This window comes from Odocoileus virginianus, chromosome 7 (genome assembly GCF_023699985.2).
Source record: "Odocoileus virginianus isolate 20LAN1187 ecotype Illinois chromosome 7, Ovbor_1.2, whole genome shotgun sequence".
Taxonomy (NCBI): domain Eukaryota; kingdom Metazoa; phylum Chordata; class Mammalia; order Artiodactyla; family Cervidae; genus Odocoileus; species Odocoileus virginianus.
The window spans coordinates 295,602-321,781 of NC_069680.1; the positions used below are offsets into that span (position 1 = coordinate 295,602).

The following is a 26,180-nucleotide window of genomic DNA, read 5'->3' on the forward strand; positions in this document are numbered from 1 at the left end:
CTGTAGGACAGGGGCCCCGCTTCCCTTTCTTATCTTCCACCTGCACCTAGCACAATGCCCTGTGGACCGCAGTGCTCAGTAAATGCCACATGAATGAGAGGAGACATCTACCAGCTACAACTTCTGTAGCCAGGGAACACATGCCCATCAAAAGAGAGGATATGCGTGTCAGCACCCAGGACAGCTCCTGACACACAGTAGGGGCTTCCTTAAAAATACTAGCTTGGTCAGCCCACCTGTTCTGAAAGTGCTCTAACAGCTGTTAGTTATGAGTGGCAGCTCAATTTAGTGAATAAAACCTTTCCCCAAGACTCAAGAGACAAAATATGATCTTGGACAAAAGTGCCTCACCTCATTTCTTTCTTTTGCATAGTGGAAAAACAACTACACTTGTCCTCATTTACTTTCAAAGTGATGTAATAAAGACAAATGACATAGCAGTGTCAAAACTCTGCCTCAATGCATCCAAGTAACACACAAAAAATCAAGCATACAGCTCTTTAAAGTATAAGTGCCTGGGTAGATCACGTGAACATTAAGCATCTCCTAAATTTTACTTTGGCATAAATCTTATTTCTGGAACATCACAAAAATGACTATTGACTAAAAGAACTTGGATCAATTAACATGAAATTTTCTTCCTTGTTACTCTTCAATCACTGCAAATGGAGCAGATATAAACCCATGGTTTGCCCACCATCCACAGGAGCTCCTGTTTCTCTTGATAATTCTCACTCAATGCAGGAATCTGACCAGTTTCTTTTTTCACCTCTTACTCTGTACCCAAGGCCAAACCAGAAGTTATCAGGCCAAAGGAACTCCACCTGGGAAGTCTATACCAGGCTGACCAGACAAGTATGAGAAACTGAAGATACTGACCCAACTAATCTTTCCTGGCACACCAGAAAAAAAACTCAATATGAAAATCTAGATATACGCAAATAACAAAGAGTAGAATCCTCATGCTCAGTCACCTCAGTCATGTCTCTTAGTGACCCTGTGGACTGTAGCCCACTAGGTTCCTCTGTCCATGGGATTCCCCAGGCAAGAATACTAGAGTGGGTTGCCACGCCCTCCTGCAGGGCATCTTCCCAATCCACATCTCCTGTGTCTCTTATGCTACAACAAATTCTTTTACCATTGAGCCACCGGGGAAGTCCAAAGTGTAGAATACACAACAGCACTACTCAGGATGATACTCTAGTGCCATAAAAACAAGACTTGCTTTACATGCTGCTCCAGAGAAACAGTCCCTGCCTGTACTTTCCAAAACAAGAGTGGCTTCTAAATTCATCTCTAAGTTGAGCTGGGGTGAGGAAAGTGCATCAGTGAACAATGCAGCACCTTTCTCCAACAGAGTTGAGTGGCAAGGCTCAAAGCTAGGATATCCAAGCCCCTGGGCCACATTTGGCCAGGTCCTCTCCGAACCACTGGGTTTCCCTGGTGGTTCAGTTGGTAAAGAATCTGCCTGCAATTCGGGAGACCCAGGTTTGATCCTTGGGTTGGGAAGATCCCCTGGAGAAAGGAATGGCTACCCACTCCAGTATTCTTGCCTGGAAATTCCATGGATGGAGGAGCCCAGAAGGCTATAGTCCATAGTGTCACAAAGAGTCGGACACAACTGAGTGACTCACACTTTTCATTTAATAGCATCACATTATATCTAGAGGTCTGAGCAGAGGACCAAGCCCGGGATGTAGCCTTTCTCAGCTTTTTATCTGATACCTCACTGTAATTTCTCTTACAAGCCAAAAAACAAGTTTACTCCCTACTCTCTGCATGACTGGATAATGTTTAATGAGCCACTGGAGCCAGTTTTGTAGGCATACCTCTTTAAGGAACATTTAGTTACATCAGCCAGTTGCATGACCCACTAGGTCACTACATCTTAATATGTGGTCCACAGATCCTCAGCATCAGAATTCCCCCTGATGCCTATTACCAAGTCTCAGTCCTCAGCCCCTCTCCGGACCCACTCAATCAGAAACTCTAGGAGTATAACTCAGAGGATCCCATGAGCACTACACTCGAGCACCCACATACCACTCAGATAAATCCTGTTCATAGTTCTGCCCACAGCATTTAGCAGAATACCTAGAACATGACCAGAACTCAATGATGAATGGTTAACTAGCTAGATACTTATTTGTGAGGGGCTCTGGCTCGTTTGTTAGGGCATGCCCTCAGCACCAAAGCTGACATTTACTGAGCACGCTCTCTGTGCTGAGCCCTGAAAAAGAAACTTCTCTGTACTTGGTCCCACTGCACCCACAGCCCCAAGAGATCCATGTGTCCCCATTTTATGACTCACATGGAGGTTCTTTCGGTCTCTCGGTTCCCAGGGCTCCTGAGTAGAGAACAGACTGAGTCCTTGGACTCAGTCTTTCCTCTAAAGCTCTTGGCTTTCCCACTACGATGGGGATGCGTCCCTCACAGAGCAGGACCTGAAGTGTCAGGACACTTAACTTCCCATGACCACTAAAGCACTGTTTTGCCTCAAAATTCCCTGGAGGCCACTATGCAGGGGCCTCAACAACGTTCTTCCTTTTGAGGAAGCAGTGCTAACACTTGTACCAGGCTTGTCTCTCCATGTACTCAATTAAACTCCTTTTTTAAAACCCGGTCTCTGCCATTGCTGTATATAAAAGAAAGCCTGCTAGCCTGCAGAATCAACAAGAGTGAACCTCTGCCTCCCCTAGAATCTCCCTGCTCCCTGCTACAGAAATGGTGAGCACCGTGCCTGCTGCTGGCTTTTGCACACAATTTTGCAGCTCTCCTCAGCTCTCCACACTACATCTGCCCGGCCCCCCAAAGAGCACAGCTAGTCCAAGGAAAGGCCACGGAAGTGCTTTTCTCTGCAGGAAGGTGTGCATTCCAAACAGGACAGAGAGGAAGAGCATCTAGACAGACTGGTAAACAGCCATGGGGGCCCATGGAACACACAGGGGAGGCATGCTCTAGTGAAAGCAAAGGCGGGCCCGGTCATCACACAAACACAGGGCGGCCGACATCTCTCTCAGAACTTAGTACTTCAGTGAGAAAGGGGTTGGGGTTGGTTTGCTGGTTTTCTTACTGCCGGGAGCAGACATTCAGGAAAGCTGGGAGAAAGGGGATCCCGCAAGCTTACGGTACTTGAAACAGCTCCCGTGAGGTCAGGCTCCGAGACTCTGCAGAGGCCCTCGGGGACCGGAGGGACCAGCGGAGGCGGCGGTGAGAAGGACGGTGGAGTCTGGCTAGCTGGGGGGAGGGAGCCAGGGGCGCTGGCTGGCTGGCTGTGGTGGGGCCGCCTCTGCAGATGAGGGGGAATGAAATCGTCTAGAGTCGGGAAGGTCAGAGGTGAGCTGGCAGGGGCGGCCGCTGGGACCGGGGGGCCGTGGGGCCCCAGAGATGCTGGAGGTCTGTCAGCGCCTTCGTGCCCTCTGTCGGTATTAACCCGGTAGAGAGGGACAACTATTACCTCAGGCGGGGCTGGGCTGGAGGAAGTGGCGCCCTGTGGGAAACAAGGGGGTCGTTACGTGAAGGGGAAGCGCAGAGAAGAAGGAATTCCATATCTAAACAGTTGAGAGTGGACATGCAGTGAGGTACTCTGAGAAATATTTAATCAGTGCCCTTTTCTCTGAGTACACGAGACAGTCAGCGCTAGCCAGCTGGCCTCCTGACTCTATGACACAGAGGGAACCCCATCCAACTTTACTTTCCACCCATCTATTTTTGAATCCTTTTAACACTTGAGAGAGAGAGAAAGAGAACAACAGGCAGGCAGGCTGTATTTAACCCCCAAAATGGCTTGCAGAGCCTGAAAGCTTGGGAGTGAAGACCATTTCTCCGGCATCTTGATACAAAATGTATAAAACATATAATATCTCACCATGTCATTAGTCTACAGATTCCACGCTCCAGCATACTTACATATTTACAGGAAAGAGGCAGGGAGATCAAGAGGACTGTGCTGAGATGTTTAGAGAGAAGAATTTGGGATCAAGCTGCAGCATTATTAACGAGGAGAGGGAGGGTAGGGTGGCCCAGAAAACAAAAAAGAGCTGCTCACATGAGTTTTGAGAAGAGACGGTGGAGAAGACACACACACATTCCTAATTTCTTGCCTTGGCTTGATAACACGGCTGCAAAAGGTAAGGTTCTTTTCTCTTCCGGTTTTCGGGATCAGAGGTAACCTGGGGGCCTAGCCCAGGTGCTCTCACTGCGTCTGGGAACGAAGGCCAAGGCCCTGGGGAAGGACTCTGGCCACAGCCAACGGCATCTTTATGGATGTCAAAGGATAGCTTGGGAGGGCTGGGAGGAGCAGTAGAGGGAGGCGTCCCTGTGCCGGCTATGCGGGAGACAATGGTGGGAGCCGGTGCCCGAGTGCCTGCAGCTTCAGTGCCTTTGGCTGCGTCACGTGCAACACCAGCGAGGTTTTCCGATGCCACCGGGCGAACGTTACGGGATAAACAAGGTACATATAAGCTGCTGACCTTTTTATTCCCAACTGCCTCATGACGTGGGTTAGAGCTCACATTCTCTCTACCAACTGTCCTGGCGGCTGCACAGCGCTGCTGGGGTTGGGACCAAGCGCCAGGGAATGTGGAACCCGGAAGCGGGGGCCCAGGACATGGCACACCTCGGGGGGCTGCTCCGGCTGCCACGGGGACAGAGATGGGCCGGGGTAGTGAGGGGCTCTGCTGGCTGAGGGTGCCAGGCGGAAGGTAAGGCTTTGGTGAGCTCAGGTAGAGTGAGTCCCTGGAGGGACTGCAGGTGCTGGGGGGCTGCCATGCAAAGCGGTCCTCTCTGGGGAAAGGAGGGCGTGGGGGACAGAGGACCTTCATAGTATTTTTGAGACACAGTAAAAAGAAAGAAAGAGGAGGGGAAACGGGAAGAAGGACGACCATTAGAAACAGCAGCACAACATGATCTGAAGAAAAAACAATTCCTGACATGACTGTAAGCAAACCCTCAGCTTAGACTCCTCCTGGCTTGTTCATTTCTCCTCAGGATAAAGTCAAGGACCAGATCATACTCACCTGAAAAGGCAGGCTGACTCCCCTCTACGTCACACGATGCTGAGCTCAGCCCAGGTGCTCAGTCAGTCTGACACTAGTTCTGGACTGACCTGTACCTGCTGAGACCTCCTGACCCAACAAGGGTGCCCGAGGGCTAAGTGCCAGTGGAAGAAGCCTAAGAGCTCCCGGCCTTCTCCTATCTCCTTTCCTCAAAGACTTTCCACTCCATGCCTTTGGCTTCCAAGGTTTGAGTTCCCTCAAATTCTTGAGTGTGTTTCACTCTTTTCCCTTAGGAAATGTAGGACCAGAAGAATCATCAGAGCTGTGTTCACCAGAGGCAAACGTCTCAATTGAGTCCCTAAGATTTAGCACTCAATCCCCCAGGCATAAGTTAAAGCCCACCAAGAAGAGACTGCTAAGGACTTAGAATCCATGAGTGCTCTTGTCTCCTAGGAAACAATTTGATGGAACTACTTATTAGAAGGAAGACAGTCATGAAATTAAAAGCATATTGTCTCCTATTTTTTGATGCACCCAGAACAAAGGGGCCAGGCCATGAAGCAACTGACTGGCCAGCTGGATTGGCATCTGACGGCGCCTGGTTTACCTGATTTCAGTTCATTCCCCATCGCCATCTGGCCACGAGGCACAGACAATCCTAGAAAAGGGTAATCAGCCTCAGGCTCATGGTTTATGTGCAAAGCTCTGGTTCTAGGCTCAGAGCTAGAAAACTGCAGCCCTCATCTCATTTCCTCTCAACACAGCCCTTAGCTCCTCCTTGGGGCTCAGTGGGGCAGAGGGTTGGGGAAAGGGATAAATCTCCAGATGATCTTCATGTCAAGGAGAGCCATCTATGAACCTATGGTTCAACTGGGAATTAGGCCATAAGGAAAGTTTATTTCCTGGATTTGTGTCCCCGCAAAATTCATAAGTTGAAGCCCAAACCCCAAGGGATGGCATTTGGAGGTGGGGCCTGTGGGTGGTAATGAGGGTTAGATGATGTCATGAGGGTGAGACCCCCATGATGGGACTGGCATCCTTATAAGATAAGCAAGAGAGACCAGAGCCCTCTCTATCAGGTGAGGACACAGGGAGAAGGTGGCTGTCTGCACTACAGGAAGAGAGCCCTAACCAGAATCCTAATGGACAAGCACCTTGATCTTGGACTTCCCAGCCTCCAGACATGTGACAAATAAATGTCTGCTGATTGAATCACCTGTCTTTGTTATTTTCTTACAGCAGCTTAAGACACCCAGACTTTCTTCACTGGCCCCTATCTTTAAAGATCACCCACTATGAGAAGAAAACCAGAACCTTCCACTAAACTGCACAGGTGAGGCAGAGTTTGGATGGTAAATGGATTATAACCCTAAACTGGGAGGGTGCAAGGTGTGGCCTATTTGGGGGTTATTTTGTATTTCCTTTTTATTTTTTGCAGAGTGCAGGCAGCAAGGGGAAGGGATGTTAGTGAGGGTGAATAAGTGAAACAAAGTATGGATCTGGACTATACTATCAACCGAGAGACAGTAAACAATCTACCCCTTAGGTTAACTAGGTTAACTTGATGCCTATCCTTTCCACAGGTAGCCCAGGACAGTGCCTGTCGAATGTGGCCATATATCCACCAACCAAAAATACAAAATGTATTTTCAGCCACAGGCAGGAGCAGAACCTTCCAGATGTACACTCTCTTGGTGAACTTAGGCTGGAAGTTGGTGTGTGCTCATGGATTAAAACAATGATCTCTAGAAACAAAACACTTGAATGAGCATGCACCAAGGTGAGCTGATGTTGGTGGTCAGGGAGGTAAGTAAAAGGCAATTTTGAGTGAGGTTCAAAATTATTTTGAGCTCAAGTGTCCCCCATGAGATTCCTTCTGGTCCAAAGATAGCAATTGGTTTCAGTGAGTTTTTAACTTAATGTGGCTGTGTCCATATAAGGGGCCAGGGCTGAATTACATCAGGCCTGAAGCTTCCCAGGGCCCTGACCCTGTGGAGAGGACGCTTCCCCAGAGCTCTGACAACGTGCTTGGAGCCAAGGCCTTCCTGTCCCGGGGCTCCTTTTAGCTCCAAGAAGGAGGAGGGTAGGCACAGTCGCTTTACATGGAAGGAACTACTTTCTCTTTTATTGTAAACACGGTGGGAACCACCTAGGCAGTTGGCACTTCTCCCCAGCTAGCTACTAATGAAATTCCATTTATCTTTTTAGAAGATGGGACAGTGAAAAACATGAAGCTCCTGGAAGAATCTGCCATGATCCTAGTGTATACAGTTTCAGAACTACCAGTCCCTACTGCACCGGGGCTCACTACAATGATGCTGTCAGAGATGGGAAAGCCCTGGTTGCCTGTCCCCGGGGGTAAGGTGAGGAGGGCCATGGGAGGAAAGGCAGAGGTGGGAGCAGCAGGACACAGGATTCCTCTCTGGCCCATGAGTCCCTGGACTCCTCCTTAGGAGAAGATGCTAGGCCTGCAGGGGTCTGAGAGCTGTCTTCGTCTGAAACCAAGCCAGGGCAGTCAGCAGCCCAACTACCCAAGTTCCATGTAAATCAGTGTATCCTATTAGTTCTGGCCATGGCTATGGAAACAAGAAGTCATTTTTACATTCAGAAAACAAACCTATGACCTAAAGGCTCTTGAAAGCTGGATGGTCAACTTTACACTGAACATACAGAAAACCTCTTATCTCAGCAACCTGTCAGGTATCATTTTAGACACCCCAGTACAAAGAAACTTCTCAGACAGTAAGAGATGAGAAGATGCATACACAATTCATAGGTGCTGTTACAGAATGGTCATCCTTGCCATGAGGCTCACCCTCACAAACTCCTTGAGAGCAATGTTTCACACAGTGATCTGAATGCAACAAATGCTCAACAAAGTTGCCACCAGTAAGTATATTTAAAGGGGATTTTCGTTCACTTGACATGCTCTTAAAATCCTCTCTTTAGAAGAACTGTTTTAAAAGCCAAAAGGACTTAGTGAGCTACCCTTTGGGCTAAGTCACTGATAGTGGAAGAGGCTGTGCTTCTACATGTGCCTGGGGTTAATTAGCACTATCTCCTACCCCGGGTACAGAGCCAACTGTATCCAACCTGGAGAGTGCCGAGAAGGAACGGTGCCCGCCACCAGCAGCAGACTTAGATGCTTGGAAAGGGCTTAGAAATGATGGCACATCATTTACTGGACAAGGGACCTCCCACGTCCCAAGTCTAATGAGGCCTTCAGGAGACCAGACCCATCTGCAGCTCCTGGTTCTGATCAGTGGCCCCGCACCGGAGGTGGGGGTATAGGGGGGGACTTTGATCAGGGAGCGGGGTGCTGAGTGGAGCTGCACACAATTCAGCAACCTCCTTTAAGCCTGTGGAGACGGGGTTCTGCACAGGGGAGGGAAGGCATCATCTCTGACTCAATTTCATTCCAGGGACAAGTGCAATTTTATGTCCCCATGAGCAGAACCCAGAGAATCACTGGAAAAGCAGGGTGGGAAGTAAGAAGGCATGTGGATTCCCTGGGTTCCTGGGGAGTTCTGGGAGCACATGCACAGAAGGCAGGCGTGGGGAGGCGGACTGCGTATTTTTCACAGCTCTTTTTAAAAGAATGGATTGCTCCATTCGATGGCTGTTACTCTGCTATGTAAAAACACTCTTTACGGATTGCCTGAATTACAACAGGGTCTATTCCTTTCATCAAGCTGGCAAAGTAGCAACAGGGGAGGGGGAAGGAAGAAAGATCAGGAAAACAACTTTCTCCTGAAAGATCAGCAGAAAAACTTCAGCAAAATTATCCCTCCTCCCATGTGCACCACGTGGGGGCTTTTCCTTTGTAAGGTAGTGCTAGGCAGTTGAAAGCCATTTGAACTTCCGTCTGCTGCTTCTAGGTTGCTAGATTAAGCGCTGGCTGCAGCTCCCTGATCTAAAAGCCGTAAGGACAGAGTTGCTGGAACTCTCACAGTTCCAACTCCAGTAAATTAACGGACTAAACACAAGAGTGCACTCCCTTTTTGAATATTATACTCTAAAGCGTTGTTATAAAACAGGCTCAGACCTTTTTTCTGGCTTGGCATTCCCTCTTTCAGATCATTTCCGCACACGTTTCAAACCTAGGAAACACTGGGCTGATATTTCTGATGCTCAGTACAGACCAGCCTCACCCCCATGTTTCTGTTTTCCTTGACTCCAACTCCTGTCTAACTCTGGTCCTCCTGGGGCTTTCCCAGAGTTGACCAAAAGTGCGACTCAGAACCCAGTCCATCATCCAGCTGAGTGAGCAGGCAGGCACAAGTGCAAGCTATCAGCTCAAGAGTGGTCCCCACCCTGCCCTTGGGCACACGCCTACCTGGGGCTTGCCGGAGGGAAGGCTGGGATGCACACTTCGGTAGCCCTTGGCAGCGAGTGAAGAGGGCTGTGCATTTCCATTGGCATCGGCATTGGAAGAAAGCCTCCACTCATCTGAGGGATGAAAAAAAAAAAAAGAACCCCTCACTCTCAGGAACATTCCTTGGTTCCCTCTGATTGAAGGGTTCCCAGTGGAAGGCAGGGATAGAACAGATACAAGAGAAACCATACCTGCTGAGGAATTCTCTGACTCCAGAACTACATGTGGCACAGAAAGGAGGCAAACAGGCAGAAAAGAGGGAAAACAGAAATGGTTACGTTTGCAGGGAACAAGCATGCAGTACTCAGAAAGACGAAAATCCAGTGCCCCGTTGCCTGACACAAAATGCCCTCAGTCACGATGGCCTAATTACCATAGGAACCCACTCTAAACCATGATGTGCTCACAGGCGCTGACCTTTGAAAACACAAGGCTCACATTCACAGTAATGAAGAAACAATTGTTCTTGACATTCTTACTTTACAGACAAAAAGGCCACAGAACTCTCCTGTCCAGTCCTAACTCACTGACTTGCACTCCCCCATTTTTAAGCCTGATGTGGGCTCAGAATGACCTCCCCTCATTAGCAGGCTGGGCTAATGAACAGACCCAGAGAGGGAGACATCCACAAGCACTTTTTCCACAGCTGCTGGCGCTACGGGACGGGGAGAACGTGATTTAAGCCCAGAGGTATCTGCTGTGATAAGGGCTTTTCTCTCCCTGCCTGCCTTTCTTCTTTCCATTAAACAAACTCCATAAACATTTCAAAATCTAATCATCCTGAGTTTTCATCAGACTACAAGGCACCCCTGTCTCCCTTCAGCCAGCTACCAACCTGCCCTCCATCTATCGCCTGGCACAGCTCAGAGACCCTAAGTCTCTTCTAACCTGACCCACTTAACAGCGCAAGGCAGGAGAGCACAGTGGTTCCAAGCTTGACTGGGAAGGCAACTGGACCTCAATTCAAATCCTGGCTCCTCTGCCTATGGGTTCTGTGGCCCTGAGCAAGTTATAAGCCTCAGTTTTCCCATCTGAAAAATGGGAATAATGCTGTTTTAAGAATTAAATGATATAAGCATGAGAAGTGCTTAGCACAGTGCCTGGCAGAGCTCATCAATGTGTGTTATTTATCACCATCTTCTGCATCAACTCTTGTCTATTCCCTATCTTCTACGTAGCCCAGGGGTCAGCAAACCTTTTCTATAAAGAGCCAGTTAGCAAATACTTTAGGCTTTGAGGGCCACATGGGCCGAGTCGCAACTATTCAACCCTGGTGCTGTGGTACAAAAGCAGCCACAGACAGTATTAAGTGAATGGGGTGGCTGTGTTCCAATAAACCTTCATTTATGGAAGCTGGAATTTGAATTTCATTTAATTTTCACATAGCACATTCTTTTTAACCCCTAAACATATAAAAACCCAGATGCAAGAAAAAAACATCCTTATGCTTTCTGTCCAATTGTGGCAGCTCAGTTTGAATAGGGAATTTTTTTTTTTTTTTGGCAACTCAGAAATAACCCTGTGAACAGTAAACAAAAGCCTGCTTTACTCCAAAGAAGAATTTGAGTTTACAAGTATTGGAAAATTACTTCCCAATACCCTTGCCTTCTGATTGATTCCACTTTTAAAATCCCAAGAGTTCAGTCTAATTAAAGGGAAGTCAAAAAATACACACACACACACACACACACACACACACACCCCATTCCAGGTTGACCAGCTGCACAAAAACAAGCATAGGCCAGGTTAGGCCCAACCACCAGTTTGCCAACCCCTCTTAGACTCAATCCCTCAGTCTCCTCCTCCTGGCTGCCGCCTCTTATCTCATCCTATATAAAGAGGGGAATAATACACTGCAGCTCTCACAGCCCACGGCCCCATTTCAACGTGGGTCCCTCAGGGATTAGAGATGTGTCTTCTGGATGTCTGAGATTTTAAAAAACTATTTACAGAACACCTTTCTAAGTGTCAGATGCTGTTGGCCACTTTTACACATATTTAGTATTTAATTCAGTGTACACAGTCTGTGAGGTAGGTAACCACTCTACTTCATGGATAAAGAAACAGAGAGGCCAAGTGACTTGCCCAAAGTCACAGAGCCAGGAAGTGACAAAGCAGTCAGCTCAGGTCTCTAGAATCAAGTGCGGCACTCTGTCCACCACCCACAGCCACCAGTCCCACCATCTGCCACAAAGCCAAGCCTGCATTCCAGGGAGGTGGTGGAAGCCAAAGAGTGTGAGGACAAAAGGCCGGGCAGGAGAAGGGTTTCTAGTGATCTGCATCCATGTACAGCAGTCTAGCTGCATCAAGAACAAACAGGAATGCCTGTTAAAATACAGTTCACAGGGCCCCATCTCAGAGTTTTTGATTCAGATGAGAAGTCAGGCTTGAGAATTTACATTTCCAACAGGTCTCCAGGTTCTATTAAGGCCACTGGTCCACAGCCCAGAGCTCCCTTTGAGAATCACTGCTATAATAATGTATACTCAAAAGCATCCTTATACTGGGGAAATGGTTATTTTTGCAAATTTCTTCCTCCTCTGAAGCAAAGTTTTTATAACCTGTTCCAAGTGAATTATTTTTTGAGCAGATGGCCTGTCACATTTCTGCCACTACCTTAGGGACAATTCCTAGGTATCTGTCTTCTTGTCCCAAACACGTAGTTGGGACATTTATAGGACTTGATTTTTACTCATGTTACTGCAACATACAGGCTTATGTGATCAAGGCCAAGTATAATCCTCACCGCCTCGCACACCTCACAGGGTTGCTGAGGTCAGGGATGGGACATGTTTTTAAAGTGACCATTTTTAACACTCACTGGTGTATCTATCTGGATCTCTGGCCCCGAGATTTCCTTGCACACGCAGGCCTTCAAACATAAGAGGACACATTGTGACAATGGTTCTCCTTCCTCCCCTGTATCTATCACTTTTACAATCTTATCCTTCCTTTCTAGGTCATTTCTACAGGTTTTGTTCAGTCATTCTACCAAATCTATTAGATTGACGCACATACTAAATGTCAATAGGTTCTGAAGAGGGGCTATCAATAAAGGATGTGAACTTTGTACATGGATGTGGGGGCAGGTTATTTTGTCCACTCTGTGGTTGGGTTGGTTCTATTCAGATGATGCTGGCACACACAGAAGTGTCATGGAAAGCCAAGGTAAGTCTGTTCCTCCAAACCCCTAGGTATCATAAAGGGACCATCACTGTTGAATCAGACAGCCTTGTTTGAGTCCTGTTTTGCTCACTTCATATCCTGAAGCAAGGGACAGAGCCTCATATGTGAAATGGGAGATTATCTCTTTTAAATATTTACTAATTTTATTTTGGCTGCATTGGATCTTCCTTGCTACTGGGGGACTTTTCTCAAGTTGCGGCAAGCAGGGTTCCTCTCCAGTTTCAGTGCACAGGCTTCTCACTGTGGTGACTTCTCTTGTTGCAGAGTACAGGCTTTAGGGCACAAGTGCTTCAGGAGTTGCAACCCCCCAGACTCTAGAGCACAAGCTTAGTAGTTCTGGTGCATGGGCTTAGTTGCCCCAAGGCATATGGGATCTTTCTGGATGGGGAATCGAACCCCTGTCCCCTGCATTGGCAGGAGGATTCTTATCCACTAGACCACCAGGGAAGCCCTATCTCTTGAGTCACAAGGACTGAATAGAAGTATCTGGCATTAAGTATATGCTTAGTAAGATTGGAATCCAAAATATAAGGGAAAAGAAATTTCCCAGATATAGAAATTAGAGTGGTTGACTTCCACCATTTGATAAGTAGTCATAAGAACATAATATCCTCAGGGATCAACCCACTTTTTTTTTCCCCATTCTAAGTCTTTAAGACTGTTCCCCTATCCCCATCCCCCAAAAGGCAGTTCCCAGGACCCTACGGAACATTCCTTTCTTCCTTAAAATAGCTGTGTTCCTGACATTTCATCATCTTTCATCTGGTACCGAGTCTTCTGAACCTTCAAAGCTGGTAGGCCATTTGTGTCTGAGTGTGACAGGTGAAACTTTATATACATGATCATCAATTATTAACTCTTGGTTAGGTAGACTGTCAAAAATGCTTCTCTCAGTAAAAGTTGGCTCAGAGTTCAGAGGTTGAGGAGGGGCTTAGAAAGCTGGATCCTCAGTAGACTTTGCAGTTCTGAGGAGACTGAGCCTTTTCACGAGAAGTTTAATTTATTTTGCTTTATCTTTTCCTCCATCTGTTCTTGATATGCAATCTTTTCTGGTCCGTGGCCACAGCTTACTTATTTTCCTTTATCTCATCCTGTGCTAATTTCATTTTGGTCTATTGTAAAGTTGTTTGGCTGATCACTTCTTGGGATCTCAGGACACTTTTCATTGAGTTAGTTCTGTTTCCCAGTAGGGTATCCAAGAGTTAGAGGAAAAGGTGTTAAAAGAGGGTCTAACAGTGTTCCAAATCTTATTTAATTTTTATTAATGCTGTGTGGTAAAGAATTTACCCCTCTCCAAAAGGAGGGCTGGCATTTGCTCTCTGGTTTCCAGGAGTTAATCTCTAAGAGCCTGGGATGTCATCTTCACAGGACTGTGTCTGTACTATGCCAACAGTGTGACTGAGGCTGGGGGACTTTTGAGTCCACAGCTAATGGACTGGAGAGTGAAGTGAACCACTTGGGCAGTGGATGTGTTGTGTGTCAGTCGTTCAGTTGTGTCCAACTCTTTATGACCCCATGGCCTGGAACCCACCAGTCTCCTCTGTCCATGGGATTCTCCACGCAAGAATACTGGAGTGGGTTGCCATTACCTTCTCCAGGGGATCTTCCCAATCCAGGGATCGAACCTCCCGCATTGCAGGCAGATTCTTTACCATCTGAACCATCAGAGAAACCCCAATGTAATAGAGCCCCCAAAAAACCATGGACATACAGCTTGGATGACCTTCCTAATCAGCACTGCTCTGAGGATGTTCTCACACACAATGCTAGGAACTGACGCATCCTGACTTCACAGGTGAGAACCCCGCCAACTCTATGCTTCCTTCTTCCCCAGATTCCACCCTATACACTCCTTCTTTTAGCTTATTTTAATCTGCATCCTCTCACTGTTCACCAGAACTGTGAGTATAACAGCTTTCAATGAGTTCTTTGAGTCCTGCTACCAAATTATCAAACCTGAGGGTGGTTTGGGGAATCCCCTGACCTTGCAGTTGGTACCACAGTGAGTCTTCTCTTGTCAGGACTTTGCCTCCAATGACTTCTCATCTGGCCCCTTTTATCACACATGAGCTCATGAAAAAGACTCTTAGTTAATGGGGGTAAGGAATGTCTAACTATTTTAATGTCAATTCTCTTATCTTCTTGCTACTGCTATTTCTGGAGAGCAAATGTGAGGAAATGAGCTGGTTACAGGTCCAAGAATCTCTACATCCAAAGCTAACTTTGCAGTCAAGAATCACACAGAAAGGATGAGAGCCAACAGGCACAGAGTAAAGGATAAGGATTGAACTGAACCTTGGCTTTTGAGTCAGAACAAAGGGATTGATGGTCTCCAGGCCATACCAGACAGGAAGACTGGTATCACGCCCACCACCTGTTCAGGCTCCCCATCTCCTCTTGAGTAAAACCACCCTGACCTGGGGACACAGGTGGAACCACATCTGAACCAACAGGGCCATTACCCAAACCCAGCCAGGATATCACACCAGCAAGCAGGAAGAAGCAGTTTCTCTCGGAGGCAGGGAATCAGCATTAAGATTACTATAGTTCTTTCCAGATGGTTCCAATCCAAAACTAAGGTCTACATTCAAAGACTAGGAGGGTGGTCAAGGATCCAGTCAAGCTACCATGGAAGGCGGGAGTCTGGAGGCTGAGTTTTTTGTTTGTTTGGTTTTGGGGTTTGTTTTTTTTTGGTGGAAGCACCAGGAACAGAACTGAGGGCCTCATACATGGAGGCTGAGCTTAAACTGGGCAACTCCAGTTTAAGAGAGAGAGCATCTCCACCCTCCCAGTGTTCACGTGGATGCCGATGGCTCCCAAGTCTGCAACTTGGATTCCAAATTTCCAAATGCCTATTAGAAACTTCCTCCTAGAAGTCCTTCTCTTGCCAAGAAACTCAGCACATCAAGGAACAGAATTCAACATTCCTTCCGATTCCCCTCGTATATCCAGCATCTCCATGAGTGCCACGTTGATTCTAGTCAACCAGGGAAGGCGCCTCCTGCTCAGCACGGAGTCCTACCTCTCCACACTCCTGAGACACTGCGCCAACCCTGCCACTCCACTCTTCCAAACACACGCCTTGCTTGGCCCCTCCTCTTCCTCCCCCCGCTCGCCCCCCATCACCACACTGGGTCTAGACCCTCAGAGTCTCTCACAGGAATTACTGTAGGTCTTTCTGCAGTGGCCTCCTGATTTGCAGTAACTAGACTGGCTCCCATCCAAGAGCACCTTGTGCATGCCTGGCTCTGGGCTACGTCCTGATACGGTCGAGTCGCGGAATCCCAACAACCCGGTGAAGAACATCTCCACTTTACAGATGGGAAACTGAAGCTCCCCAAGGTTAATTAGTCAGTGGCAGAGCTGAGCCTTGAGAGAGGACTGTGTGATTTGAGAAGCAGACCACCTCTCACAGGGCGAGGGAGCTGGAGCAAGGACAGGGAATAGGGGACATCCCTGAAACGTGGGTGTCAAGGGGCCATATAGAGAAGGAAATCAGGTCACAGGTATGGGGCAGTAATGTGAGAACAAAGCTTCTAATCCAGGCAAGTGATCAACAACTTGGAGACTGGCAGGGATGGAAGAAGGTGGCAAAGCCAAGGAGCAAGGCAGAGAGGAACAGACCGAGAGGCTGGGGCACAGATGCTGGCCCTGGTGATGCAGGTGGAGCAGCTGGTATCTAACACGTGCTATCTGTGAAGACACCAGGATCAGGAAGCACACCTGATCCTTAGCAAGAGCCAGGCAAGGCATCCTGCCTCATGCTTGGGCTCCCAGTCCAGGCTGGCAAGGCTGCCTGCAAGTACTGCTGAGAACTGTTTTCATGAGCTGAGTCAAGGCCCAGTGGCTTGGTGTGGCCAGCAAGTTGTCATTCAGAGGCTCAGGTGAAGGGAGTAGGCAGGGGTGAGTAGGGCTGAAGAGCCACACACACCCAGCAGAGTCAAGAGATAGCAGGATGATGACCAAGGACCCGAAGGATAAGAGAACAAGAATGTCCCTCCAGTCCTTAAAGTCCCACTGGAGCTGCATCCTCTTTTAAACTCACTTCCAGTGCTAACTCATTCCAGCCTGTTGGACACCTAATCAGTGTATTTCCCCAGCCTCCCACTCAACCCCAGCTTTTTCCTTTCCACCCAAACTGGCCTTGTATAACAACCCTGAATTTGTCTCCAGTGAAGAAGACTCTGTTTGTATCAGTTTAATTTCCAAACTTTCTAAATTTACAAAATATTTTGGAACTAGAAAGGCTTAGAAACCATGGACCCAAGCCCTTCACCCTTCATTCATGTTTCAAAAGTGTGACATTATGCATGGTCAGAAAACAGTGAAGTAGGGGCCCACACCTGATTCTCCTGGAATAAACTGCTTTTTGTGCTTGCATAATGCACCTAAAATTTTTTCCCTTTTCTCCCCTTCTCATCACAATTCCTGGTGAACCACAGTGATGTCTAGCTCCTATATGCTGCAGAATGAATGTTTGTTGATTTGGATTTAACGATCTCTGTTATCTGGCAGAAGATAATCTACAAAGATTAAATTTAGTGTAAGATGTGGCTTTCCTGACAGCTCAGTTGGTAAAGAATAGGCCTGCAATGCAGGAGACCCCGGTTTGATTTCTGGGTCAGGAAGATCTGCTGGAGAAGGGATAGGCTACCCACTCCAGGACTCTTGGGCTTCCCTGATGGCTCAGCTGTAAACAATCCTCCTGCAATGTGGGAGACCTGGTGGCTCAGATAGTAAAGAATCTGCCTGCAATGCAGGAGAACTGAATTTGATCCCTGGGTTGGGAAGCTACCCTGGAAAAGGGAATGGCTACCCATTCTAGTATTCTTGCACAAAGAATTTCATGGGGTCGCAGAGTCAGACATGACTGAGTGACTAACATCATCACTTTCATGTGAATGATGGGTAGCCATCCCCTAATCCTTCGAGGTATTTCCATTTTAAAACAAGATCCTTTAAAATTCAAATTAGCTGTTACAAATCGGCAAGATATAGAATTATCTGGGGACTAGAGACAGTTTCCTAAAGTGCCCAAACCACCGCACAGCACTGGAGTGCGAGCCTACAGATGGCAAGGCAGAGTAACATTGGGGCTCTGTTGTGCCATATTGTGACCACCAGGGGGAGCTCAAGGCCCCTTCTCTTCCCATTCACCACAAGAGGAAGGGCCAGGCAGTTGATGGTTATTTTATCAGAACATAGAGCTGCAGGTATGTTCTTTCTCTTTAAATTATCCCTTGGGGTTCCCTCTTCCCCAGAGGTCCTCCAGCTTGGGAGCTGGATCTTCCCAACGTCACCACCTTTCCTGAGAGCAGAATGGCAAGCTGTAGTGGGGCAAAATTTAGGTTCAGGAATACAGAGTCAAGAAGCTACTGTCAGCCTACAGTGCTGGAGACCACTTACACCTTCCCCTGAGCCTAGGGATAAGGCAGCTTTCCATAGGGACCAACACACCAGAATAGGGCTTGTACTCAAACTCCAGCCTGGACTTGTCCTTGGGCATCTGCTTTGGTACCTGTTCCACTGGCTGGGATGGACAGAAAGTCAGGTTTCCAGGATGCTGGGCACTGATCATCTCCATCCTATATAATTCCATCTATCACAGCACATCATTCCCCACCGTACCAAGAGAGTCTGCACAACTCTGGCCCCAAGGAAGTGGTCATCACCCCAATTCATTTTCTCTCTGCATTTCCTTCCTTCAAGACGGGAGAAAACACCCATCCCCTATAGTGAGAGTTCTCAGATGTGGTCCTGGGACGGGCAGCATCAGCATGACCTGAAGGCAAAATCTCGGACCCCACCTCAGGCCTACAGGTGGGAATCATAAAGCCTAACGCTCTGAGCTAGGGTCTGGGAACCTGCGTCTCTACTCAAGGTGATTCTGACACAATCAGCTGAAGTGTGAGAAACACTGCCCTTCAGTGGAAAGGGGCCGCCCCAGCCTAAGGAAACAGTGCCTGGGGAACCTCAAAAGTCAGCCTTTCCCAGCGCCCAGAAACACTTGGGCTGCAGAAAGGGCTCCCCAGAGAGGCCCAAATAATTATAACCTGCTAAGAACAGGTTAAGTCTTCCCCGGTGGCTCAGAGGTTAAAGCGTCTGCCTGCAGTGCAGGAGACCCGGGTTCGATCCCTGAGTCGGGAAGATCCCCTGGAGAAGGAAATGGCAACCCACTCCAGTATTCTTGCCTGGAGAATCCCATGGACAGAGGAGCCTGGTAGGCTACAGTCCATGGGGTCGCGAAGAGTCGGACATGACTGAGCACTGTCACTTTCACTTTCAAGAGCAGGTTAAGGTCTGCCAGTTTATCTCACACCACCAGATGTGGCACGAAACGCTTTACACACTTCATCCTCACAACGATGCTGGGAGGCAGGTATAGTTCTCAACCCCATTTTTCAGATGGGTTCACCAAGGTTAAGAGAGACCACCTATCTCATCCATGGCTGAATAGCCAACAGGTGGTGGAGGCAGGTCATGAATCCCATCTATGAGGTTCCAAACTCCCAGGTCTGGGCAGTGGCTCAGATAGTAAAGAATCTGCCTGCAATGCAGGAGACCTGGGTTTGATCCCTGGGTTGGGAAGAGCTCCTGGAGGAGGGCACGGCAACCCACTCCAGTATTCTTGTCTGGAGAATCCCATGGACAGAGGAGCCTGGTGGGCTACAGTCCATGGGGTCGCAAAGAGCCAGACTCGACTGAAGCGACTTGGCATGCACACACTTGTGTCTACTGTTTCTTAAAAATAATAATCAATCCAAAGTCCCAGGTCTCCACCACAATGTGGAGCTCTAGGCACCCGGGTTTCCTGAGTGATGGGATGGGACGGGGAGGGGGGCTTCCTTTGTCTCCTCCCTCGGTTCCTAGTCTGCACTGGCCTTAGACATGCTCTGCAGACCTGCTGCCCCAGGGCACCTCCCTGTCTTCTTGGGAGCTGATGAGGCCAGACAGCCACCTGCACTTCTCAGTCTCCCTGGGATTCCGCCCCAGCCCCACCTGGATGGTCACCACTGAGCTCCCAGAAGTGGGGATGGGCTACAGAGAAGCCTAACCTAGAGGCTATCTCAGCACTCCCTCCCGAGACCCCTAAACCTTCTCTGTCCTCCTGAACACTGTCTGCAGAGCTGCAGACTGCCCACAGGTTCCATCAAAAGCTAGAATACAGTGGTCGCTGCCATGCCTTTGCCTGAAGCCAGTGAGTACCTGTTCATTTAGGGCAGTGATCATCACCCACCACAGCAGGGACAGGAGCAGACTGTTCAGGGGCCCCTGGAGAATTGGGAGGCAGCCGATGGATTCCACAGCCCCCCACCCCCAGCCCTGGGTCTCCGAAGCAGCGCACCTGTTTTCCTCTCCTGCTTCGGGGTCTCCTGGGGGCTCACAGGGCTACTGCTTGGGATCTCCCTGTAGGAGGACGAGGCCCGGAGAGTCACCGCTCCCTTCCCGGTGCAGATTCTTGTAGGATCCATGTCTGAAAAGGAAAGATCCAAAAGGGGAGACTGAATCCAGGGCACCTGAAGAAGTAAAACCATAATCAGCCAGCAATTTGGTCCACCTGGGGAATGAGATGAACCTGGTTACAGACAGGTAGAATCTTGCAGTCAATGAAAATTAATCTGTGGGTGGCGGAGAGGGACAAATCATATTTTCAGGGGTTTCCCACTTGTCATGAGGTTAGGAGGGAATGGAGGCACAGTGAGTTCTGAGTCAATGGATGTGTTACAATGTCAGCTGGGAATATTTCCAAACCAAAGTAGGTTCATTTCTTTTATTAAATGAAGTTTAGTTTTGTGAGCAGACTTCTGACCAATTAGTAAGGCACAGGTCAAGAAAGAATTTATAAAGGATATCTCAAGTTCCCACACCATCCTTCTTATAAAAGAGCAAGTTAACAGCACAGGGCATTCGGTGAAGGTTCAACAGACAATCATTCCTCAGAGCTGTCCCTCAGCGGAAAAAGCAAGACAATCTCTTTGTGCCAGCAAGCCAAGCCCCCTGCAGGGGTGAAACAGGATGTGCTGCCTGAGGAGAAAGATCACGAGGCCTGGAACCTCACATTCCAAACTTAATGAAGAAAATTCGCACCAAAGAAAACGACTAGAAACGCTAAATCCTTCGAGGAACAGTGTTTGCGGCACTTCCAGCAGAGCCTTCCCTGGGCCCTGACCCCTCCTGCGGTTCACAGTGGCCTCACAGCAGACCCAGGTCATCTTTCAGAACTGCACTGAAGATTTCAAAATAGGCTTCAAAACAGGCTGTTCACCCTCCAGGAAAATCAGTAAGGAGGAAGCAAGAAAGCCACGCAGACCACACAGTCCTGGGAGGCATATGTGCAGGATGTTTCTCTCCGTGAGGCTGAGTGGAACTGAATTCCAGTTCTGCAAGTTGCTCATGGCACAGCCTGAATCTCAGGCCTAAAACTGTCATGAGTGGGATTGTGGGGAAAGTTAAAGGTGGGCAGCAGGCAGGATGTGGGCTCAGATGTCCAGCTCCTCCCCACTCCTGTGCCATGGCTGAGAAATACCAAGTTTCTTGGCTCCTCCTTCCCACTCGGCAGCCCCCTTTCCGACAGCACAGACAGAACGATCATTAGTTACAAAACCGATTGATCAGCTCCGTCAGCACCTCTTACACAAAACACATATCCAGCAGAGCAGGCAGCGGCCTTGAAGAGCATCTGACTTGTCCAATCCTACCAGGATAAGTGACCGATGTCAGGAAAATACTGGGAAAAGTGATTCATGGGCTTTTCAAAAGGGTGAGGGGCACAGTGACAAAGCCAGCCCATCCACAGGGTCCTGTGTGCACAGCCAGGTAGGCCCAACTCCTGAAAGCACCGCCGCTGGGATACAGAGCCACCTGCACCTCACTTGTCCCATTCTGTGCAGGAGGAAGCTACGAGCTACGACCTGACATCCGAACTGTACCAGCTGCGAAGTGTACCGGCCCCATGGAGAGGAGAGGCAGGGAGCAAATGCAGGTGGGGCTGGGGGCAGGGGAGGGAGTGCTCAGGGAAAAGGCACCACCAGCATCCCAGAGACACAGCCTGATCAGGCAGCTGCTTCAAATCCAGCCCAATTCAGAAATGCCCTGGGCAGCCACATTGATTTCTGGGGACAGTGGAGTTTTAAATAAACTCTGGGGAGCTGGCACCTCTAGGAAGAACCTAAGTCGCCTAAGGGGCTCAAACCTGTACCAGCTGGAGTCAACGTTCAGCCTCTGGACTGACCTTCTCCCTAAGTGGGGAAGGGCAAAGCACCTGTCAGCCCCTTTCCACATTTGCCCGCGGCTCACAGAAACACACACACACACACACACACACACACAGAAGGAAGGAAACCAGCCAGAGAAGTGAGAGGGAATGGCTTCTAAACATGCGAGAATGAAGCCTCCAAGTCTTTGTTAGAAGGAAAGAAGATCATGCATGGTCTGCTAACAATGAAAAAAAAGAAAGAAACCAACCCAAGGAGAGATACCTGGAGGGAGTACTAGGCCTGCAGAGTTTTTCACTGTCTTCACAGGGATTATTTTAACAGCAGAAATAGAGCGTGCACGTAAAGGGTCGGCAGTTGCTGAAAACACAAAAGGGTAAATGGTGCATCCAGAAAAAAAACATTTGGGAAACCCTCAGGCAGTGGAGGAACCCGGCAGGGACAATAGGAGGAAGTCGCCCACAGAGAACAATGGGAAGAGCAGTGGACGCAGGAACTTAAAATAACCCGCTTTCGCTCTTCAGAGTCCTGCGCCCAGGTGGGCAGCACCCTCCCGCCACCGCACCCCAAATGCAGCTGGTCTGTGCCTGTGCCTCCGGGCACACCAGGAACCTGCCAAGGCTCTGGGCAAGGGGACTTAGAGAGACGCAGATGGCCTGGCAAACAGGAAGGGGAGAGCAAGCGGGGTCCCCAGGGCCCCTGGGAGAAGGCTCCTCGGAGGAGAGTTACAGCTCATGGGCCCCAGAGGAGTGCAGGAAGGACGAGTCTGAGAGTCGCCTGGTCCTTTCGGCCCTCAGAGCTGCTACTTCAGGATCTTAACTCCTGGGGTCTTGAGCCTGCTCTGCCAACCCTGGCCCTCTGGCCCCAGGCAAATCAGCATGGCCATCTGTTGGGCAGCAGATGGTCTACTTAAACCACCCCCCTTCCTGGGCAAGAGTTTGCCCAAGTGTCTGAATGCACACTTAAGACTCTGGGCAGTGCCCACGCACCTGGCCCAGGACGCTGACAGCAGCTGAGCTCCCTGGGCTGGGGTACTGCCCGGTACACGGGCGGAGGCTGCGGACCTCAAATCCAGGTGCTCAGACCTCCCTGGGCCCCCTGCCTCCCCAGGTTCTGGAATCACAAGGGTGGGCATCTTCCCAAACCCGCCTTCTTGTGAGACCTCCTTCTGTCCCAATGGCAGCAAATAAAGAGAGATGTGCGCTCACAGGCTATGGACCAACATCACACCAATGGGCAACACCCGGAGGTCTCAGGGCCCCAGATCCACTTCATAACTGGGGTGGGGGGGGCAGGTTGGGCTGTTTGGGAACCAAGACTGTCACAGCTGCATCAATATCATGCTGACGGGCTTGCCAAGGGGACGGGAGGAAGGAGGTACCCCGCAAGGGCAGTTCACCTTCCAGTTCACCGGGCTGCCATTTCACGAGGTGCATGGCGGTCATCTGGCCGCCAAGAACTGAAGGGATGATGACAATCCTGTACGGGTTCAGATCCAAATGTGCGTTCACAGTAATCCTACCAACTGCTCCCTAGGCCACCTGGGAGGCTGGGTGGGAGGTTTTTGTTTCCATTTTCAGAGGAAGAAGCAAGACTGTTGCTCGGAGTCAACTGGTGCTGAATGAAGAGAGCGAGACCAGAGCCCGACAGTGACCACCCCAGGCCACCCTGATGGCTCCAGGGTGCATCTGCCTTGATTTTCCAACCAAAGGTGCATCTTATCGAGGAGAGAGGAAAGCAGAGCGCGCCTCCACTTGCCACCCTGCCGTACACCCCCGAAGTCTCCTGTCCCCCAATGGATTCACAGGGCTGGGCGTGACGGTGAGCACCAGACACCCACATCTCCCCCACGTTCCTCAGAAGATGCTTAAACACTCCCCTGCGGGCACCACCCTTTAACATCCCCTTAGCAACTTGGCTGAGGTGGGAACATAGCCCCACACCAGGTAAGGAGAAGGGCAGCCAGGCAGGGAGGCAAAGGGCAGGACAGCAGGACCCCTTCTGCACAGGGGCGCCCTAACCAACGGGCCCTGGCGCCCCACCCCTCCTATTCTCTACGCCTTCACTCTTGGCTGCTCTTTCTGACTTTCCACTTTGCCCTCTCTCAAAGGGAATGCGTGGCTGACCCAGAGAGTAATTACAAAGTCCAAACATGTCAAACTGTAAACATACTCTGAGAGAGGGTGCATTGTGACTCAAAAGCCCAATGACAGGACTTCTGCCCTCCCTCTCTGATACCATAAGACATAACGAGATGAACACTGATAGAGTCACTGGAACCTGTGTTTCAAGCAGGAAAAAATACTGCAGATCATCAAATTCCCTCATTTTCTAGATAAGGAAACTCACAGCCATAAAGACAATGGGCCTCCCAAGAGGAGTCTGTTTATGAGCGGCAGGCCAGGACTTGAACCCCTGCCTCCTCTCACTGCAGAGTGACATGGGAATCCTGCTGCTTGGCTGTTCAGGATGAGAGATGGGATGACAGACGGGACCTCAAAGGTCATCCTATCCATCATTCCTTTCACACTTGCATCTTTTGTCCTAAAATTTTAAAAATTCAAAACCTGGGAGGATGCCCATGAAACAAATGTCACAAAAATGATTTATTTCAGCTATTTAGGCTCTAGCCTCAGGGTCAGGATGCATTGAATATGTCACTATTTATCACCGGTGAAGATGAGATGCCAGGTAAGAGAGACTGCGGGCTGATATATGCCATATACATGAGGTCTCTGTGATTTGGTGGGTGGTTCGCAGCATCCTGTGAGCTGGGAACAGTTTAACACGTCACCTCACAGTGAGAAAAGGCAGCCTCAGACTCAAGTCTCAGAAAGCCTGGGAACAGGTCTCCAGGTCACAGCCTAATTAGACCAGTGACTGTTCCCACCAGGCAGGTGGCCCTGGGCCCTGCTCTTTCTAAAAATGCCAGCTTCCCTTCGAAAGCCTTACCTTTATCTTGCCCATTGCTGCCCGGTGCCAACCCATTCACCACGGCTTTGGAAGCACCCACGTCACATTCTGAAATAAAGAAAGAATAAGAGCATGAGGCTTGTGATCACATCTTCCACCCTTTCTGAGTCCCGCCAGTGCAAAGTTCTGGGTCCCGGGGGCTCTCTCAGGCCTGAAAAGGGGCCCCAGAGCATCATGGGAGAGTTCTGAGAATGCTTTGTGGCTTGAACCAGGGAGGACGCAAAAGCTGTTTGGATGGGAAGTGTGTTGTGAGTGATATTCTCTGGTCTCCTGGCTTGGCTTCAATTCTGACATTTAAAAAAAGAAAATCTTAATTCCCTCAAAGCAGCATCTCCTGCCTGACAAAGGCTTATCTACCATTCCAAGGCTGCTCAAAAGCATCCCTGTGAATCCTGAGAGCTGTCAGACAGCCAGGATAGAACCTCAGGCTCTGTGACACTTCCCTCCACCCCACCCCACACCTACAGCCACGGAAGCCACGCTGGCCCAGCCCCCAGACCACGGTCCCCAGCCACAGCTCTTGTGTTCTGGTTGTGGAGATGACCTGGCTCCCTGACTGCTCTTCCTGGCTCCATCCTGCCCCTTTCTCCACCCCAGCCCTCAGTCTGCATCTCCACCATCTACACCCCATAGGGCTGAAAACCCCCGGGGTGCAGGACAAAACAAGATGGGACAAAGCAATGTGAATTTCTAAGACCCTCCACTTTAAATGTACTGCATTTCACTTCTAATTTGAAAATAAAAATACTACTGGAGTCTAGAGTTGGGAAGTCAATCTTTTTTTTTTTTTAATTTATTTATCGGGCTGCACTGGGTCTTCATGGTGGCACACAACTAAGCATGTTCAGTTGCGACATTCGAACTCTCAGTTGTGGCATGTGGGATCAAGTTTCCCGACCAGGGATGGAATCCAGTCCCCCTGCATTGGGAGCTTGGAGTCTTAGCCACTGGACCACCAGGCAAGTCCCCTGGGAAGTCAATCATTTATATTATCATTTCTACGAGGAAAACAAAATTGAACTTGGAATCAAGTTCCTCCAAATGTACAAATGATTGTTTGGAATATAATTTTTTAAGTAAGTGATAAGTGGTTATATTCAAATTAACAAACTGACCTTCATGATGATTAAAAGCAAGCTGACAAGCAAGACCCAGTGGCCAGCAGCTACCCAGGGACAAAGCCTGGGTACCCACCCCAGACTCTAAGCCCTTCAACCACTGGTGCTAGCCCTCTTCCAGCAGCAGTTCCCCTCCTGCGCCTGCCTGCCATGACAGTCTCCTCACAACCTCTTCAGCAAATCAGATGCTTTCTGATCTTCAAGCCTTGGATCTTGAGAGGCCCTCAGCCAAGAAGGCCTGTGCCCCCTCTTCTACCTTGGGGAAGTCCTCTGTACCTCGAGGTTTACCTTGAATGGTACCTCCTGTGTTCTTGGC

General features: G+C 49.2%; 1 protein-coding gene across 50 annotated transcripts in view; it reads right to left on the reverse strand.

The window, feature by feature from the left end:
- Positions 1-26,180, reverse strand: part of SORBS1 (sorbin and SH3 domain containing 1) — a 229,905-nt gene that overhangs the window by 86,980 nt on the left and 116,745 nt on the right. For 21 of the 50 annotated variants that reach the window (XM_070469893.1, XM_070469887.1, XM_070469890.1 and 18 more), the window contains 6 exons: positions 24,726-24,794; positions 22,038-22,133; positions 19,904-20,032; positions 9,564-9,590; positions 9,334-9,446; positions 3,128-3,490 (listed from right to left, as the gene is read on the reverse strand). In XM_070469893.1, coding sequence (XP_070325994.1) covers positions 3,128-3,490; positions 9,334-9,446; positions 9,564-9,590; positions 19,904-20,032; positions 22,038-22,133; positions 24,726-24,794 — 797 coding nt within the window. The remainder of the gene's footprint in view (positions 1-3,127; positions 3,491-9,333; positions 9,447-9,563; positions 9,591-19,903; positions 20,033-22,037; positions 22,134-24,725; positions 24,795-26,180) is intronic. The other 29 variants (XM_070469896.1, XM_070469902.1, XM_070469927.1 and 26 more) reach the window with 7 other exon arrangements.